The 19,488-nt window shown below is 37.7% G+C and overlaps 1 protein-coding gene across 1 annotated transcript in view; it reads right to left on the bottom strand.

Moving 5' to 3' along the window:
• The window catches only part of LOC139670992 (dynein axonemal heavy chain 5-like), a 151,398-nt gene that overhangs the window by 24,699 nt on the left and 107,211 nt on the right, over window positions 1-19,488 (bottom strand). Inside the window, exons 65-71 of the mRNA XM_071553150.1 lie at window positions 17,146-17,316; window positions 16,346-16,724; window positions 15,003-15,274; window positions 12,874-13,038; window positions 8,073-8,340; window positions 4,888-5,009; window positions 3,347-3,694 (exon numbers count right to left, since the gene is read on the bottom strand). Coding sequence (XP_071409251.1) covers window positions 3,347-3,694; window positions 4,888-5,009; window positions 8,073-8,340; window positions 12,874-13,038; window positions 15,003-15,274; window positions 16,346-16,724; window positions 17,146-17,316 — 1,725 coding nt within the window. The remainder of the gene's footprint in view (window positions 1-3,346; window positions 3,695-4,887; window positions 5,010-8,072; window positions 8,341-12,873; window positions 13,039-15,002; window positions 15,275-16,345; window positions 16,725-17,145; window positions 17,317-19,488) is intronic.

The following is a 19,488-nucleotide window of genomic DNA, read 5'->3' as shown; positions in this document are numbered from 1 at the left end:
ATGTTGGATTCTGTATTTCAGGATCTTTTTAGCCTTACAAATCCTCAAAACCAATTGCTAAATCTCTAAAATCCCCTGAAATCAAAGTCATTTTCAAAGTGATTGCTGTGTTGGGTTCACTCAGGCCCGATGCCACAGGCCCACCAAAGCCAGTCTATCATCCCCTCCTCAACTGGACAGGGCAGGGAAAATATAACACAAGGCTCATGGTCTGAGATAAGGACTAGGAGAAACCAATCATCACTAATAGTCACGTTGGGCAAATTTAATTGAATTGTTACCAATCAAATCAAAGCAAGATTATGAGAAATAAAACCAAATCTTAACCACACCTTCCCTCCCCCAACTCTCCCTTTTTCCTGGGCTTAACTTCATTTCCAAATTCTCTATCTCCTCTGTCCAAACGTGGCACAGGGAGATGGGGAATGGGGAACAGGAGTTGTGGTCAATTCATCACACGTTCTCTCTCACTCCTTCCTCCTCAGGCCGAGGACTCCTCACACTCTTCCCCTGCTCCAGCGGGGAGTCCCTCCCCCACAGGGCAGTCCTCCATGAACTTCTTCAATGCAAGTCCTTCCTGTGGGCTTCAGTTCTTCATCAACTACTCCAGTGTGGGTCCCTTTCAAAGGGTGCATGCCTTTGGGAGCTCCAGTATGAGTCACCTTTGGGGTGGCATTGACTTTGTCAGTCACAGGGAAGCTTCTGGCAGCTTCTTACAGAAGCCATCCTTGTAGGCCCCCACTACTGAAATCTTGCCACACAAACCGAGTACACTGAGCTCCACTGCCCTCTTCACAAGTCAGTGTTCATCCTGCTCAGAGGATGAAATTTCATCAGAAGGGTAAGGACACGGGAAGCAGACTGCTTCAGTCTTTCCTTCTTAACCAAAACTGGAAAGGGAAGAAACAAAGACACACTGTTTTCATTAGTACAATGGCCTTTGTGAAATGAAGAAGACTGGTGGGAGATTGAAAGCTTAAAGGTTTTCATAAGCAATTTTGAAAGATTTTGGAATGACAGAAGAAAGTCATAGCTTTCTTCCTGAGGAGTGAAAATGTGAAGGACAAAAAGATGTTTGCATTCCTGGACTTGCTCCTATTTACATAAATGCCAAAGGTAAAATTCCCCTACCTCAAACCATACACACAGATTTTTTTACAGGCATCAAAACACTTTAAAAATACATTGCAGCATTGTGAGATAAGTCCCCAAGTGCTTAGAAAAGCAGACTCATGAAAGTAGCACCTGAAATCTGATAGAGCCAAGGTTCAGACTCTGATAGGAACCACTCCAAGAGATGCACTCAAATGGATCCCACTGGTGCATTATCATGTCCACGTTTACCCTCAGTTGGAAAAGTTGCATCATCGCTAGCACAAATACTTGTGCATTCTGCTTTCACTACCTTCAGAGATTCAGAACTTTTCAAGCTTAGTTGATGACCTTGGAAACTCCTTACCCTCTCAGCCAGTATATTATCAGTAACTGAAAAACAGTTTTTTCTGTTCAGTTCTGTCTATTTAATTTTAATAGGACTTAGATCCAATGGCATTTATCAGCTTGATAGAAATGAGACAGAAATCCAGAGAATTCAGTTCTGCTTCAGTTTTCCAGAGCATTCACTTCTCTTTCAATTTTAACTAACTTCATCATGTGTGTCTGTACTAGAGGGAGAAGGAAGTCACCACCGTCCATCACTGTGACCACTGCAGTATCCATGTGGTGGGTCATATAAAAGTGGTTGTAACCAGGAGCTACCCTGCACCCTACCCCATCAATTCATGGCAACATCCATATCCTTCTGTTGTCAAAATGGAATAATCTCTCAATTAGTACTTGCAAAATGAGGCCATAGGGCTATTTTACTTTCATTATTTCTCAGATTGCATGCCTGCTCAATCCCACACAGATTGTGAAGCCACAAAATAGTCATTCTGAGGGTCATTTAATCCAAACCACCTGTTCAAGCAGGGTCAGCAGGTGTCACCAGGCTGTCCAGGCAGTGTCCAGCTGGGATTTCAATGCCTACAAGGACTGAGACTCCACAACATCTTCAGGCAAACTCTCCCATTGACTGACCACCTTCACTGTAAAAAAGTGTGCTCTTGTTCTCAGGTGGAATTTCCTGTTGCTTAATTTATGCCCATTGCTTCTTGTCCTTTCACTGTATATTACTGAAAAAACTCTGGCTCCATCTTTACACCATTCCAACAGGCTTTCATGCACATTGATAAGATCCCACATGAGCACCCTCTTCTCCAAGCTAAAGAGTTCCTGATCTCTCTGTCCATCATATGACAGATATGTGTTATCCTACACTTATCTAACCCATACATTATCAATTTGTGCATGAAGTTGTTATGGGAAGTAAGGTCAAAGGTCTTACTAAAGCTGAGTTAAAAAATATCCACTGCTCTCCCCTAATCCACCAAGCTGGTCGTCTCCTTGTAGAAAGCCGATAGGTTGTTAAGCATGATTTCTCCTTTACAAATCCATGCTGGCTACTCTCAGTCATGTTCTTGTCCTTTGGATATTTGGAAATGCTTAGCAAGACGATTTTCTCCAGCACCTTCCCAGGGACTGAGGTGAAGCTGGCCAGTCTGTAATTCCCCAGATCTTTCTTCTTCACTTCTTGAATATTGGAGTGGCATTTGCTATCTTCCATTCTTCAGGAACGTCTTCCAACAACCATCACCATATAAAAGTAATCAGGAAAAACCTGACTGTACATCAGTGAGCTGCCTCAGCACTCATGGGTGCTACCCATCAGGTACCATGAACTTACTGAGGTTCAATTTGTTTCAGTGCTCCCCAACCTGGTCCTCTACTACCACGGTAAGTTCCTTGTTTTGGACTTTTCATCTCAGGGATCTGGGATTCCTGGAGGCCAGTTTTACTGGTAAAGACTAAGGCCAAGAAGGCATTTGGCCTTTTCCCTATAATTTCTCAGAAGTTCTCTGACACCATTCAGCAATGGTCCCACATTTTCCCTAGTCATCATTTCATATTTTTTGTAAAATCCAGTTATTTGTGCCAGGAAGCCAACACTAATGCACTCAAGAATTCTCCTGCAGCACTTGAACCTTGCTGTATTGCCCTTCTAGCAGATAATTAGGGTTGTTAAAAGCCCTTCATGAGAGGACTGGGGACTGTGTATATGAGAATTCTTCCAACTGTTTGAAGAAGGAAGGCCTCATCTACCTGTTCCTGGTCAGCAGGTCTACACTGAATACCCACTAAAATGGTCTGCCTGCTTATCTTGACCTATACACACATGGTTCTGAAAAATATACCAGACTAAGCTATTTATCTGACAAAAGCTCCCTTTAATATTAAAATATTTTACCTCTGGTGTATCAATCACTGGCAATTGCTCTATGTACTGGAGATAGTCTTCAACTGTTTTCCCTTTTGGAATAACATAATCTTTGTAGAAACAAAACTTTTCACTAAACATGTGCTCTCCCAACCAGACTCTTGCATACGTATTCAGCAGAGCTTTGTCAAGGTCATCAGTTACACGGCCACCATACTGCACTTCTCCAAGCATGTAGCGAACACAGCTCCAGTCCACTCCATGCTTAATATCCATAGCATTCAAATGGTTCTGAAGGAATTGCACACTGGCTGTGAAGTCTGCCTGATTAAATTCATATGGAATATTCCAGCCCAATGGACCAAACTTTCGTCTTTCCTGTAAAATAAACACAACTAAAGGTAAAAGACTGATTGACAGTAATTTCAAGGAAACTTAAGTGCAGAAGAATACATGAAACATGCTAAGAATGCAGTAGTCCAGCCAAACCTCTAGTTTATCAACTTTAAAAAAAATACATTTTTAGCATACACAAGGCCAAATTCTTGATTAATTATCTAGTAGCTAAATATCTCCTCATACAAACAAATAATGGGAATATTAACATTTTCACAAAATAAAAGTCATCTTTTTTAAGTGCAGCAAATATGTGGCTCTAGAACTATAGCTTTTGAATGTCAAAAATTAAGCTACTGTTCAAGGAAAGGGTGCCCAAATTCATCAGCCAAGATAATTGTCTGCAGTCGTCCTGTGGACTAGATATATTCATATCATGTGCTGTCTCTGCATGGTGAAGATGCCCAGAAGAAAAAGATTGCCTCTTAGTGGATCATTTACAGATTCAGCTAGAAGTATGTAGCTGTTAGGGAAATATCTGGTAATTAATGTTTTTTTTAATTTCCACCAAGAAAGAAGTGGGTCAAAGAAAAGCATACAACAGGCTTCCATCAGACCACAATGTGGATGCCATAAAACTTAATTAACTGGGCTGCATATATAAAATAAGGATACTGTAAAATCTATCAATAGAAACACAAAAAGTTGTGGTTAATCCATAAAGGACTTTCTTTATTGGAGCACCTGAAAGTCAAGACCCAAAATCTTTTTCCACTTACATTTCCTCCACAGATTTCAGAGCAGAAAGGACTTACAGTAACCCCCTTAGACCTTTTCATTATGAATACAGCAGTTTAAGATCATGGTTTTCCAAACCAGCCTGTAAGTTTCTTTAATGTGCTTTTATGATTTAAAACATTAGTGAAAAAACAGTTATTTAAAAGACATCACACAGTCATGCCCAAAAACTTTAACAGAAGAATACTTTGATTACCGGTTGATTGCCCTGTTTTTCCTCTGAAATACCATCTCTGTTGGAGGTACAAGACCAACATGAGCAGAATTGTAGCTATAAAATACTTGCAGTAATAGAGGTGTGTTGTTTTCTTTCTTATTTTATTTGTGTTAATTTATCAAGTGGGACTTGCCTTTAAACACATTTTTCATTTAATAATAAGTTTCATTAACAAATGAAACACGGGCTTGTGACAGATGAAAGGAAATATATTTTTAACCTGAACAGTTGTGTGAAGAAATGCTACAGCATATAGCAATGGCTTCCACTGTGGCATTTTGGTTGCTTCTAGCAGATCCTGAGTAACAGCTGAGTATGTTCGTTTTAAGCCAGCTTTCACACCTAGAAAATAAGTATAAAAATGGAATACATGAGAAAAAAAAGGTATGAAACCCATAAGTCCAATGTCTGCTAAGCATAATTTCTATTTCTATTTACAGCATCATCTTACTTAGGCCTTCAAATAATCTCTTAGAATTAATTATCTGTTCAGCTGGTCATAGAAGACAAACTTCAATAATGTTTTGTTTTAGTTAGATAACACATGAAATTCAGTTCAGGAGCCTGGAAGGCATTAAAATTAAGTAATCATGTTCTAAATGTTCCAAATAACAACTGAAATATAATCACTATTCAGCAACTACATGGTAATCAAAAATACACCATCATAAGAAATATAGCACTGGATATCCAAGAGTTTGTTTTGATATTTACTTATAAAATGAGATTTTAGTTATACCCAAGATAATTTTATTTAGATTTGATTACTATTAACATCTCAAAATTCTGTATCCAGGTTCTCCAGTAGGCCTACAGACACTAAGGTGATGAGACAAGAACCTAAATTCATCATGGAAATACTAATACTTGGGGAGGTTTGCTTGAGCACTGACATCTCATATCCCAGGAACAGCTTTAGACAGTTGATGCTGATACAATCTGAGCTTTCATGGAATACATAAGCCTGAATACTCCCAGATGCTTTCAGGCAGCATCATCTGCCTTTGGCAAACAACCCAAGCATGAGTTACTGACATCAGGTCCCTCTTCCGATGTCTTCCACCTAATCAGCTTAACACATGTCTAAAAGGTCAGGTTTCAAGAGCAGCGAATAGGTTGTCCAAGTCATCACACTTCCTGTGACACAATAAAAGTACTTTTCCTTCTTTCCTACTTCACAAAGAATCTGTAGAACAATATTCAAACACATAGCTTTTCCAAATACTATAAGGGTATCATAACAGTGTTCCAAAATCAAACAAAAGTACCTTATCACACTGTGTTACCAACATGGCAGGTCAGTATTAGAAAACTAAAACTGTTTCTATTTTTTCCTGAATTACATTTTCACACCACGTGTATTTCTGTCTCGAAATGCAAGTTGCAAATTGGCTATAACTTGACCTCTAAAATAACCTCTTGGAGCTCTGGGTTGTTACCATTAGAATAATGAGGAGGGGGCCATAGTACAATGAAAAGCTGAGCACTGAATTAAAAAGGAGGAAAGGAGAAGAGGAAGAAGTTAGAAATTTTTAACAACAGACTGACTAGCTTGAGAGTGGAGTTCTGAAACAGGATGTTTTTCACAAGATCACACATTTTGTAGACATTTTACTAATGTTCAAAGGAAGATAAACACTGAAACAAGAGATTTAAATATCTGAAGCTTTAAATATGACCTTGGATAAAAATTCTCAGTTCCTACTGACAACAATAACTGAAAGCAATGGCAACACATATATAAATAAAGAGCAAGTTAATACATTGCACAGTTTGTTAACAATGAGGGAGTTAAAAAATAAAGTTAGTGTCATGCCTGAGGATTCCTTTCTGCTATAGTCCAAAATACAAAGTAAACCTCTCTCATCATACATGATGAGTAGATATAAGGCAGAGTTATATGTTGCTTCTATAAACAAATGAAGAATGTCTGCATGTTGCAGTGTAGTTTGGGTAAGAGAGAGATATTCAACAGCAGAAGACAGGTTAGAGAATATGTAGAAAAGCTGGATGTTTTCATATTATATAGAATAACCAAATAGTTGACACTGGAAGGGACCCCTGGAGGTCACCCTGTGCAACATCTCTTCTCAAGGCAGGATCAGCTGCAGCTCGGGGGGGTTGAGGGTGGAGCCTACAAACTCACTGAACAAGCTATGCCAATATTTGACCACTCTCACTGTGAGTTAAGTTTTTTCTGGTGTTGAAATGGAATTTCATGGATTTCCATTTGTGTCCATCACCTTTCTTTCTGTCAGTTGGCACCACTAAGAAGAATCTTGCTGTTTTCTTTACTCATTTCCACTGCATATTTATTCCTCAAGGTTAAACAATCCTCTTGGCCTCTCCTCATATAACATGTTCTCCAATGCCTTCAGCATCTTTGTGGCCTCACACTGGACTCATTCCACTCATGTCTTTCTTCCACTCCAATTAGCACAGGAACATGACTCCAAACTTCCACTTAAGATGAAGAACATGTATTTTGCTTTTGCATATAAACTACTTAGCATAGGAAAAGTAACTTAGACCCAGAAAGCATCCTAGTTTGAAGAAACATCCTGGAAGTGGGGAAAGATCCTGCATGTAGGGATGTGCATGGAGGTAAATGCCAGGGGATACCCAGGGACCTATAGGCCAGTGATATCCAAGAATTGTAGCTGCAAGCAGCTGCACAGTGAAACCCAAATTACTTTCTGCTCAACCTTCCTGGATCAGCAGCGATCTTTCCAGTGGGAAAGGAAGTCAAGTTAAGTGCAATACAGAAGGCTGGGAGTATGATAAAGTGAGTGTATAAATTAAGCAAATAGCATAAAAGCCCTGATCTCACCAGTCCTTAAGGAAACCCCAGTATTCAGATCCATTGTGAGTTGTTATTTACTGTCTTGGCAGAGGCTAAGGGGTGATTCAGTAGCAGCTCACAAATACTTCAAGGACAAAATAAAAGATTCTGGGATCAGTCTTCAGTCAGCATTGCCAGATGACATAACAAGAAGCAACAGCCACAACCATATACTGCAGCTTTGGATGAGGTTAGGTGTTCAGAGAGTCCTCCCTTTTCCTTATTCAGTAGAATGTTTGCATCCTTGGGTGTGGTCAACAGAACACAAAGAAAAGACTGACGTAGGTTTACTAAACTTAAAGGACCAATGTCCTGGCATTCTCCACAAATTCTACACAAACAACAAAATCACTATCAATTTCTGTTACAAAACCCAAACAATATCCATTTTCTTCCCAAAAGAGTCATGCTTTACACATCACAAGATTGACTTACACAGTGCTGTACTTAGCTGATGAAAAAACAGAGAATAGAACCTAAAACATTGCACAAAGTATAGTGATACTGAGTAGGTGGGGGTTGAAAAGCAAGACCCAAAACTCAAAAAAGGCATGGTTCCCTACCTTGAGGAGGTTCATTGGTAAATTTTATAGAAGAGTGCAAAAGATTAATAGGAAACTCTGGGTGAGCCTCTGTAGTGATCCAGGTTCTGAAATCTTCACTCACAGACTCTCTGGTTGTGATGGTGTCCATTAACTCACTAAGAAAGTCCAAGCCAAGGTGGCAGTTCTGTAGAAGGAGCCATCCTCCATCTTGCATGCACTGATTTAACAAGTGTCTTGCATAGACTTCCTGGCCCTGACCCATTGAAATGGCATGACATGGAATGTCCTGGAATGAAAAAAGAAAGTCTCTTTTATATGTAGTTCCTTAGAACGATTGTATATATGGTGTATTGTTTCTGTAGGTCTACATGTAGTGACATTGTGCCACAAAGAAAGCCAGTGTTATCAATGAAGACTGATTATATTAAAACAGAAATTTAAAAAAAATTAAAACCTTTCAAATTCCTTTTATCTTCCACCTGTTCAACGAAAACTACACTCACTGGACACAATAATTGCTTTGCTAGTCTAAGAAAACCAATGGGATAAGACAATTGAAACATTTTCCCTTCTTCTTCCCCACTTCTTCAAATAAAGCAAGACATAAACACAGCAACATAGCTGTCTGACCATTTTTGAGACTATCATGGACTATCTTGAGATAGGTGGATATTAAGGCTTCACATAATTAATGCACAGAGTAAACCAAACAATTCCTGTGTCTTCTTACTGTCTCAACATATGTATTTAATCTAGAATTGAACTGTGAATGAAGCAGGTAGAACAGGAAAAATTGGTTCACATTTAATCATTCCTCAGGAAACATCCTGTATTGCTAAATGGCAGCTGTGGAGCCACTGATTCAGAGGACTGTAGTTTGGTGATCTGATACCTCTAGCAGATCTAGAGCAGATCTTGATTCAGAAAAGAAAAAGCTAATAAATATAAACCCAAGACTTCTGAAATTTTATGGAGTTTTTTCTCCAGAAGCTATGTGAGAATAAAGCCAGTTGTTCAGGAAATCAGATGATTCAAGTAGTCACAAGGGGATCTGAACAAGACAAGGCTGTAGTCAAGATCATGCAAGCCTGTCGGTAACGTGCAGACAGATCCTCTCTTGCTTATTGTTCTTACTACTCTTGTCTGCTTGTAAGCAGCCCTCTGTCTTAGGTTGTCTGCCTGGCTCCTACTAGGGAAACCAGAATGATCAAACCCAGTTGAGTATACTGTTCTATATACACACTGAGGGCAGAAAGAATCAATAAAAAGTCTTTGTTTCATGGACAATTTCATGTTCAAGATCTTTAGCTGCGTATCTCTCCTACTGTGAGCAATGAGATGCATAAAGACAACGTGGGCCTGTCTTCAGCTGGCTCAGAGCTACAAAGGTTAATCTTGATATTTACTGCTACTGAGACTCTCTTAGTGTAAAACAAAAAAAAAATGAAGGAAGGTATCTTGTCCTAAACAGTGTGGACAAGGCTATCCTACTTTTGCAAGAGAAGAAAACTAAGCATATGGACAGAAGCTGTGCTGGGTCATTTGGCCTTAGAGTCAGAGAATGGGCCCTGACCTGATTTTACAGAACAGTATAAATACAGTTGCTGTATATGATCCTTCACATTCTGGCATGGTTAGAAAGCAGCTAAATCCTACTCTCAGGTCAGTAAAACCTGAAACTGTAGCTATAAGAAGCAAAGTTAAATAGCCTGTGAAGTTGGCTATATGCTGCAGGGGTAGAAAACTTTACCTTTTCTAAGATGCACCTGAGTACAGCTAGGACTCCCATAAATCAAAGACTATGAGTACTGCATAAGAGTGCATAAATATTCAGCTGATACATTACTGTCCAACAAAGCATCTACTCATTATTTGCTCTTCTTAGCAATGTGACCTCTCATTTGTACGATCATTAAAGGTTATAGAAACATTGAAAGAAGGAAAATATATTTTTCACAATGGATTGTCCTCATTTTACTCCTCCTGAAAGAACTCTATCAATATGTCTGCACACACAATGTTTCCTTCAATAGTGAGCCATACCAATATATATGTCTCATCTTAATATACTGCTATTCAGATGAAAATACATTTTAGTCACTACAGTGGCCCTGACAGTTCTGTTAAAGGTTCTGTGCAGCATTCCCTAAAGGAAGAAACTACTTCTACAATTAAAAAAAAAACAAAAAAAAACCCAAAAAAACAAAAAAACCCCACCAAACAAACAAAAAAACCGCCAGAAAACTTGGTTTTAGTGGAGTCAAATTGCTAGGCATAATGAACTTCATTTTAATACTGAAATTTAAATTTTCACTCCATTTTCAAGTGAAAGTAAAGGGGGCAGAAATGCAACTGGTTTTAAGATAGAACTTAATTGGTTTATAAACAATGTTATATTGCTCAGTAGTCACTGATACTGTTTCCATTTTGGGGGGTGGCGGCCACTTGAACAACTAAATTTTAGGGTGAAAAATAAATGCTGGACACAAATTTGAACATTCCCAACTGCAGATAATTGATTTATACTGCTAATATTATAGTTAGAGGTACCATCAGTACTGACAATCAATTTTAAAATTACAAATCACGCCTATAAAAGAGAAATCCTTGAAAAATAAGCCCAGAGTATATCTCAGAAACTTTTTTCATTAAGAAGAAAAAACCCCAGCACCTCCTTCCTCCTCCTCCTCCACCCAATGAATAGGATACTTTGGAGGTATAGAATTGCATATATATCAAGATCAGATCCTTGGTACAGCTAATGTCTGTTAAAGATTTAGTCTGGAAAAAAGCAGAGAAAACTGAAAGAAAGACAGGAACCAGGTACAATTTACTGACAAACTAGCAAAGCAAACACAAATCCCTCTTCTGAATGTTTCTGAAAACTGTAAGTGATTTCTAGATACACTTATCAAAAGCTAGAGAACTACTGAAATGCTCCTAAAGTAACACAACGGTAATATACATTTTTATTTCAAAAAATATCTGTAGTTTGATTTGCCAGATTTGGATGGCTTTAGTTAAGCCTGAAATGTTTCCATATGCTGTGGGGTTATATCTTTACTTACAGAGATTAGACAAGAACTTCACAGTTAAACATTATAATTGACTTTACATTTACAGTCGACATTACAGTTGAACTTCAGGTTATGACAGCCTTGCTGATGTTGCCTTGTTCATAAAACGTACGTGAATTAACACACCTCCTCTGCAAGCTCACTTTCTATTTATTCTATACAAGTTTCCTTAAAGCATGGAAACATATTAAGACTGTCCACTGCAATATGCTTTTGGACTGCCAGCAAAAACTTCTATATTTTAACAGTCACAATCATAGAGCAACTTCTACCTACCAGAACTGCCCCAGACAGCATAAAGCCTTTCTTAAGACTTGACATAATGGGAAAGAATTCTGTTCCACTCCTTGCAAGAGGGATTCTAAGTGACAGGATGACTTCAAATTACTCTCTTAGGAGGTTAGGGTCCCTCATCCCCTTACATGGCTAATGGCATAGAAATACTCAACTTCTCAATGCAAGTAAGAGTTAAGATCCAGCTGTATGCTCTGAATTGCTTTCAAATGAGGCAGTGCTTCTCTTGATTGATTCCAGAAACTAACTCCTACTGGAGACAGCATGTGTACCCCTCTAGGAGTCCATTTCACAGGACACATATGTTGAAAAGCTGGATAGGTGAATGAAAACACCACCACAAAGGTGACACTCCATTTGTGTTCATACCACATGCCATGAAAACAGGAATCCAACTACGGTCATGTAATGTGTTTACTTGAACTTGAAAAGCAGCTGGAAAAATTTGCCCATTTCCAGTTTATAAATATTCTTTCAATAAATTTCAAATCTTTTCCAAAGTCAAAATGTGTCTCCTATCTTAGGAAAAGGAAATAGAATTCTTTGTGATGCATTTTTACAATGCATTGGTTCCAGTAAGCTTAAAAATCCTGCTCAACCAACTGCCGTTCTTCCCCCTCCCTATATGTATGTGTTTGTGGCCATCCCATCTGTCTGCACAGTTTTGGGGGACAAGGATTAGATTAATGACTTCAGACTTAAGATTCCTAAGTTTAAACACTTAAGTAGAGTTAGATCATAATTTAAGCTGTCTTCAACACAGATAGACAAATAACAGTCCTGATTATCAAAGAGAACAAGCATCTACAAATTCTAATTAATAAGCTAAAGAGATTTACAGGTGCTCCCCACTTTTGCAAGTATATCTTACTTAGGGTATACCAAAATGCTGCACCATTATATGAAGATGCTTTCCAGAAAAGAGGAAAAAATTATGGAGATCTGCTGTAAATTACTTCCTCTTGGGAAAATTTTACATGCCTCTACATTGCAAACCATAACACAAAGCACAGAGTGCCTTAGAGTGATGCTGTGCTCCAACAAATGTTTACTGTCTCCATCAAGTGAACAGGTGGGGGTTTTTTGTGTGTATCTTCCTATAATTGTCATTACTGTCAGCTCCTACAGTGAATGCAACATGATGCAAACCACAAATATTTTTTTTGTTCTCATAGCTCAGTACTTTTCCTAAGTAATGGACTATCATAGTCTGCTGGATGAATACAGAGGGCTCACTGGACTCAAACAATTGCAAAAAGCAAGACTTAAACATTTCCACTTCGTAGGAAACCCATTTTGGCTACTGTTCAAAAATTAACTTCCACAGAACTCTGGTATGAATACAAATATCATTACTGAATTTTTATAGAATGTGTAAATACCATTTTAGTGCAAAAGACAGTTAAAATTGTCTTTATCAGCTGCAGACAACTCAGTTTAGAGGATACCTTTGATTTTGCAAGACGTTCTATACTTTCAGTGGGGTCAGACCCCACCGACAAAAGGCATGTCAAAGGTGTTCGACAGTCACTTTCTGTCCACATTGCTTCCATTTCAAGAATAAATCCTTCTGCATATTTCCCTCCAAGTGATTCTGCAATGTAGTGTCGAGCCTGGAAAAAAAAAAAAAGTAGTTACCAGAAATATATGTACCTTTACTTTTTTTAATTTACTTGTTTTAATTTAACATTAATCCCTGAAGTGGAGTCTATCAATACCTACATTGGAGGGCAATAGCTTTCTAAACTTTCATTTTCAACTTTCATGTAACAAAAGTTACAGTCCACAGAAGGTAACCATTGAAATTCTCAGAGAGCAAACTTCAAACAAAGAAAAGAAAGAATTCTGCTCATGCAACAGCCATTCTGAGACCATTGTTGCTAGAGGATGCTAAATGTTTGGGTTTTTTAAAAGAACTTTAAACAAAATTCATGCAGAACAGATCCACTGTCAGCTCTGAGGACAGCCCAGACATTGCCTCTAAATTACTGACTGCTGAAACTTGGTGGGTAGCCAGACAAAAGAGTTTCTCTATACCAGTTCCATTCTTAGCTCCTCTAAGCATGTATTGTTGACACTGTCCCTATAGCACAGTGGATTAGACAGATCTCTCATCTGACCCAGTTACAATCTTCCATGTATTTGTTGGAACTTCAAACAAATTCTCCTGTCCAGTGGTTATCCAGTTCAAGCCTCTTACACTGAGTATCTATTTCTAAAAACCATAAACACAGCTCAGACTTTATCCTTAAAGGTCAAAACCTCCCTATGCCCCTATTGTCTTCTTTTCTAAGACATTTTCTAAAAGAACTTCTAAAGCTACCCTGGTATATGAAATTCTTTTTTGACTGGCATGATTTCCTAGCTATGCAGTGACTAGCACAGATTCTGAGATACGCATGATGAAGAGAAACACCCAGGAACAAGGTGGACTGAGGAAGATTGCCAATTGCAGAGGAGAAAAAAAAAATTAGTCATCCAATGTCAAGTGTAACTCCTGTCCTAGAGAAGGCAGGTAAAATTTTTAATACTTGGGAAAACACAGTAGGAAAAGAAGAGATAAAGAAGATACGAACAAAAAAAAATCCTCTCTTTCTTCAACAATTTAAACGTTGATAATATGCAGCCATTGTTCAGAGACAGTCTTTCTCAAAGATGGTTATGTAAGACAATAAGAGCATCAATAAATAAGCAGTAGCAACTGTATTATGTCCTTCTGTTTGAATTGTGGCAGAAGGAGCCCCCATACTTTTCTACCACTTGCTGGCTTAAGAATAGAAAAAGGATGGAGAGAGTCTTGTTGAAAAAGAGGTCCATGAAAAGAAAGTCCCCTAAATACAACACAGATGGTATCACAGCATGTAATGTAAAGCTGAGATATGTAGGAAAGGAAAAGTACTACTTTACAGTATAAATACCAAAAAACACACCCCAAAAAAACCCAAATCAAAACACACTCACACACCCACACCCAAAAACAAGAAAACCAACAAACCCTGTCTTCCCCCCAAAAAAACAGTTTAAAGAGGATACTCATAGGCTCATGTATGTCTTTTACACCTCCACAGAGAAGAAAAATCCAAACATCAGAGACTGTGGAGAACCTGTTAGTCTATTGCAGGGGTTTTTTATGATATTTGTCATGAGACAGTCTTAATTATTACTTCCTCAGTATGGAGGGTAAGTAAACAGTTTATCTGCTATTTTAGTGTATCTGTCATAAAAGTGAACTGTTCTCCTTTCACTTTTTGAAAAAAAAACCAGGGATGTATCTTTTGATTCATCAGAAAAGCACAAATGCTTTACAGGTTTCATGACTTGACTTAAGAAGTGCCATATAAAATGAATTTATTCTTACAGCTCCCACAGAATTTGTTTCATGTTCTGCTTTCTCACTCATTGCAATTAAATAAATCAGTGTTTTCACACATTTTTTTATGAGGATTTCAATATCTTGTTTTTAGAATAGCTCACTGTGCAACAAACTATGGTAACAACAAATTCAGAGAATCTAAGTTTGGAACTAGCAGTTCTACGGGAGATGCCACATGACATAACCATGGAAATCATATCTTACCTGGGCAACAGTATGATCAGGACGCCAGCTACGAACAAGGAGCAGCTTATGGAACTGGTCTAGTATGTTGTCATACCCATTAGGAATAACAGCTTTTTCAGGTGCTTCTTCATCAAACCAAGCTTTCCAAGACTTCTCATTTTGAACAATTTGCACCAGAAGTTGATTGAAAGGGTACAAGTTAGATAACTGCACAAGATTGAGCCATGTCATGTCAAGGATCCACTTTTTTGGTTTTGGTTCCACAGAATTCATATCCAAACTGGCACCTCCTGCAAAGTGAATTGTATTATAGAGAAAAACAAACATGGTTAAATAGAAAAAAATTACAAGGAAAAAATATTTATATAATTTAGGGAGGAAAAATTTATGTAAACCATGATAATGGGATCTAGAATTTGCATGGAACAACCATTTAACAAAGATCCTTTGGGGAAGTGGTCTCAGTCCCTCCCAAAGCTGATATCCCAGTAATTTCTGTGCTGCTTCTTTGCCATTTGTAGAGCTGGAATAAAACTTGACTACCTAAAATGATACTCAAACTCTTCTTCAGACCAGATGTAGAAAGGACCTATGGTTAGTAAAGCCTCCCTTCACTGGGACTAAAGAAAAAGAAAGCACACGGTGCATTCTTTTCCAGGACTGTGGAACTTCAAGAGCCTTTTAGTTCAACCACCACTCAGCATGTTGCCCATTTGCACCACCAACACAGCTGAGCTGCAGCTGTACAGAAAACCAGTGTCTGCCAAACAAACTGAGATATTTGGATGCCAAGTACCTGACTGTACTTATCTTTGTACCAGATTGCATTCATAATATTTTGAATACTGTGGGGTTGACCCCCATCCAATTTTATAAACCTTACTAAAATTTTTCTTTGTGTCTGAGTAGTGGCATACAGTGGTGGCACAATGCAATGCAATGTAACAGTGTTTTATGACACGTAACAGACTTCCAATTTTTAAACTGATACCTAACTGTGGTACAGAGTCCTCATGCATTCACATGTCTGCTCATTGGCCATCCAGAGAGCTTTTGCTTAAGGTCTACAGTCTCAGACATGGCTATGTGGCCACTTGGAAATGAGGCAGACAGTAGAAACTATATATTCTCTTACAAAGTAATGGGACTTATTTTTTTGTTTTGCAGTGTGAAATAGTTAAAATAATCCTCATCTAAGCATTATTTCGATAACAAATAATGTTCTTGTTTTGGAAAATTTGAATTCATTCTTGAGCTATAAATACTTTCATTTACCAGTTAAAAACAGTGGATCCATGGGATTTAACACATTGTTAATGACAGCTCTGCAGTTAACAGACACATGTAAACAGGAACATTACCTTTGATCAGTGTCTCAAACTCAGCGTGTGAAATTTTCTTGGCCTGCAAGTCAATCTTCAGTGCCAGAAGGAAAGTAAACAGGAACCTGTGATTTTCATACAGCCCTCGGACGGTGTTCTTGAACACTTCATAGGTGAGATGCTCCATTATGTATATTACCCTTTTTGCTGTGGTCTGAGATTTCTGAGATCTTTTCACTGATAAGTCAAAAATGCCAAGGAACTGCCGTAAGGATGTTTGGTACATGACATTAACCAAGCTCATTTCCACAATTAGGAAATAAAGGATGCTACCACGCCTTGCAATGGGCCGATACTCTTCACGTGCAGTATTGATTTTCACCTCTGTCTGTGTCGCTATACTTAAGTTTTCACTGACCTTAAAATTAATGGAAAAGACCATGAAGATTAAGTTGTGTCTCTTGTGTTTTTTACTGCACAAGCAAAAAGAAAAGGTCTTGATTAAGATCATATTATTATTTTTAATTGAGCTCCCACTGTCAGGGGTTAAACAGAGACATTGTGTCCTCATGTGTTCTCACATCTAGCAGAATAGGAATTTATTTGAATTTACACCTGCAAAATATGCTGGCAATATAAAACAGTATCCAGGTAACGGTTTAATCTTGCAACATTTTATGTAGAAAAATATTACAGTGTTTCCACTACTTATTTGTTAAGAAGTTAGATGTCATATAGTGTCCCCGAATGGAAAAAAAATCAAAATGAACAAAAATCTGTCTGCATGTAATCTTTACATTACAATTACAGAATGTATATGCAGTGAATTAAAAATTCACCTCTTCTGCTGTTGTTTTAGTGGTCTGTAGGACTTCTATCAGAGACTCATCTTCAACCAATGAGCCTTCCATACTGGTTAGACGGCAGAGGAGATTATCTTCAAGCTCCTGCATTTTCCTCTTGTTAGATGTCACTTGTTCCAGCAGTTTGATTCTTTCTGCCTCCAGTTCCTGTATTCAGAAAGTTTCCATAGAATATTTAAGATAAATTCAAAGAAAGATTTCTCATAAAGACACAGAAAACATTTGATTTCATGCATGTCAGATTGGGGTCTTTTTTGCCTTTTCCACAAAATACAAAATACAGAAATACTACTAAATATTTCTGCACTAAAGCAATTTATATGTATACTATATATATATATACCAAATTAATGTATAGGTACACTGTATTTATTTGATCAATGCAGCATACTGGGGAATGAAAACATCAGAATTATCAGGCAAAGCTTTCTGAGAGTAAGATGTAAAAAGCACTAAAGCTAGTTTTGAATGGAAAGTGATAAAAGCCACATCACATTAAGTACTTAAAATTAAATCAGACCAAAGACTGAAAGATGCATTGTGTGGATGGATTTTACAGTGTGAGCAAAGTTGACTGGATGACCTTTTCCATTTCTAATGTCTATGATTCTGTGACTTTAAAAGAGACAATCCTCTACTGCTTATAAAACAGGAAATGTAACAAATATAATTTATGCCATATGGAATGTTTGTGTCATTCCTACAAGACAGACAATGACAAGGGAACAATGACAGACAGTTCAACACAATGCCAAGTGAAATGAGACATCTCTACTGCACAATCTAACAAAGCTCAGGGATACCCTTGTGGCTACCTTTATCTAATCAATCAAGCCAACCTTCCCGTAAGAAAAAGATAGTTAATAATAGTCTACCTACACCTATAGCTTCACTTGATTTTCGTTCTTGCCAACATACCAAAAAGAGGGGAAAAGGAGATGTACAGAGTTGGACAGTAGAGGTTTTCTTATATTTCAAAGAAGTGACAAATTTTGTTAGTTTCTCAAGCTTGTGATTTGGAAACCTGTTTGAAATATGTTCTAGGGATATAGAACGTGGAAGCTAAAAGTAACTGCATCCCAAAAGAGGAGAATCAGTCATTCAGCTTGCAATTTGCTGTATTTACTTCTCTTTCTATACCATTAATGCAAAATAAAACAAAACAAAACAAAAAAAAAAAAAAACAAACCAAAACACACACACACACACCAAAATTCCCCCCAAAATAAAAAAAAACCTACACAAAAAAAATAGTTCTACAGAACACTCAAACATGCATGTAAGTACATGCTTACATTCCATATAAGGACATACTTTGTTTAATAACAGACACGTTACCCATTTTATTTGTAATCTTGTAAAAGGTATCTTTTGGAATTAGCAAATATACCAGATGCAATTTTTCTATTTGCAAGAGAATTTCACAACCATATTTGTGACATAAAAAATATCTGTTCTGAACACAAACAGTATCAGCAACTTCATTATCAAAGTACAAAAAGATGCTGATAACATTTTTTTTAATATTTACTGACAGGAGCAAACTATAAAGCTGAGAAAAAGAAACATTTCTTGGATCATATTTCACTGATCACTATTGATCTTTAAGAATGTCTTGGTTCCTTTCATCTATTACTTTAGCTCAGTGATCATAAAGTTGTCTCTTTCTAATAGAAAACCTGTTCTTCAGAATCTCTGTTCAGGTTCTATATCTTCTTTGAACTAAATTTATCAGAATTCCACTGGCTCTGGCTGTCTACACCAGGATGTTCATCTCTTACTGAGACAGAAGAGACAGAACAACCATGATGTCTTCATATCTGCTAAAGGGAGGAAGTTTAAAAAATGTTGATCAGCTGCAATCACAATCCTGTTCAGCAAGTAGTGATGATACTAACCAGTTACCCTTGCAGCTCTCTTCAGCTGATGTAAAGCACTGGATAAATATTTTCCAGTGACTATTTTTGAAACAAAATGCAGTCTAGGTGTTGCTACATATATTCATTATGAATTCCCTAGCAGTTCTGTCCAGGAAAAAAATTAAAGCAACACAGCACAATGCTATCTCTGTGTGGGGAGAGGAGTTTTATACATAGGTCATGAGGAACTTCTTTAACTTCTACCTTGATTTAGATCTCTCTCTCCCATGAGAGGTAAGTTAGTCAGGAGTCAGGATAGTCCCATCTACTCCTGCTGATGCTGTACAATTTTGCTTACATAAATTTACATCTCCTGGAGTAAAGATTAAAAGTTTTGCATCCATAGCATTTGTCCCACCCTGCTCATGGACAGCTTTTTCCCCAGGACCTGCTGTTATAG

The sequence above is a fragment of the Pithys albifrons genome, chromosome 4 (genome assembly GCF_047495875.1).
Source record: "Pithys albifrons albifrons isolate INPA30051 chromosome 4, PitAlb_v1, whole genome shotgun sequence".
In the NCBI taxonomy this organism is placed as follows: Eukaryota; Metazoa; Chordata; class Aves; order Passeriformes; family Thamnophilidae; genus Pithys; species Pithys albifrons.
The sequence above is the reverse complement of the archived record's forward strand: the minus strand, read 5'-3'. Positions and strand labels throughout refer to the sequence as shown.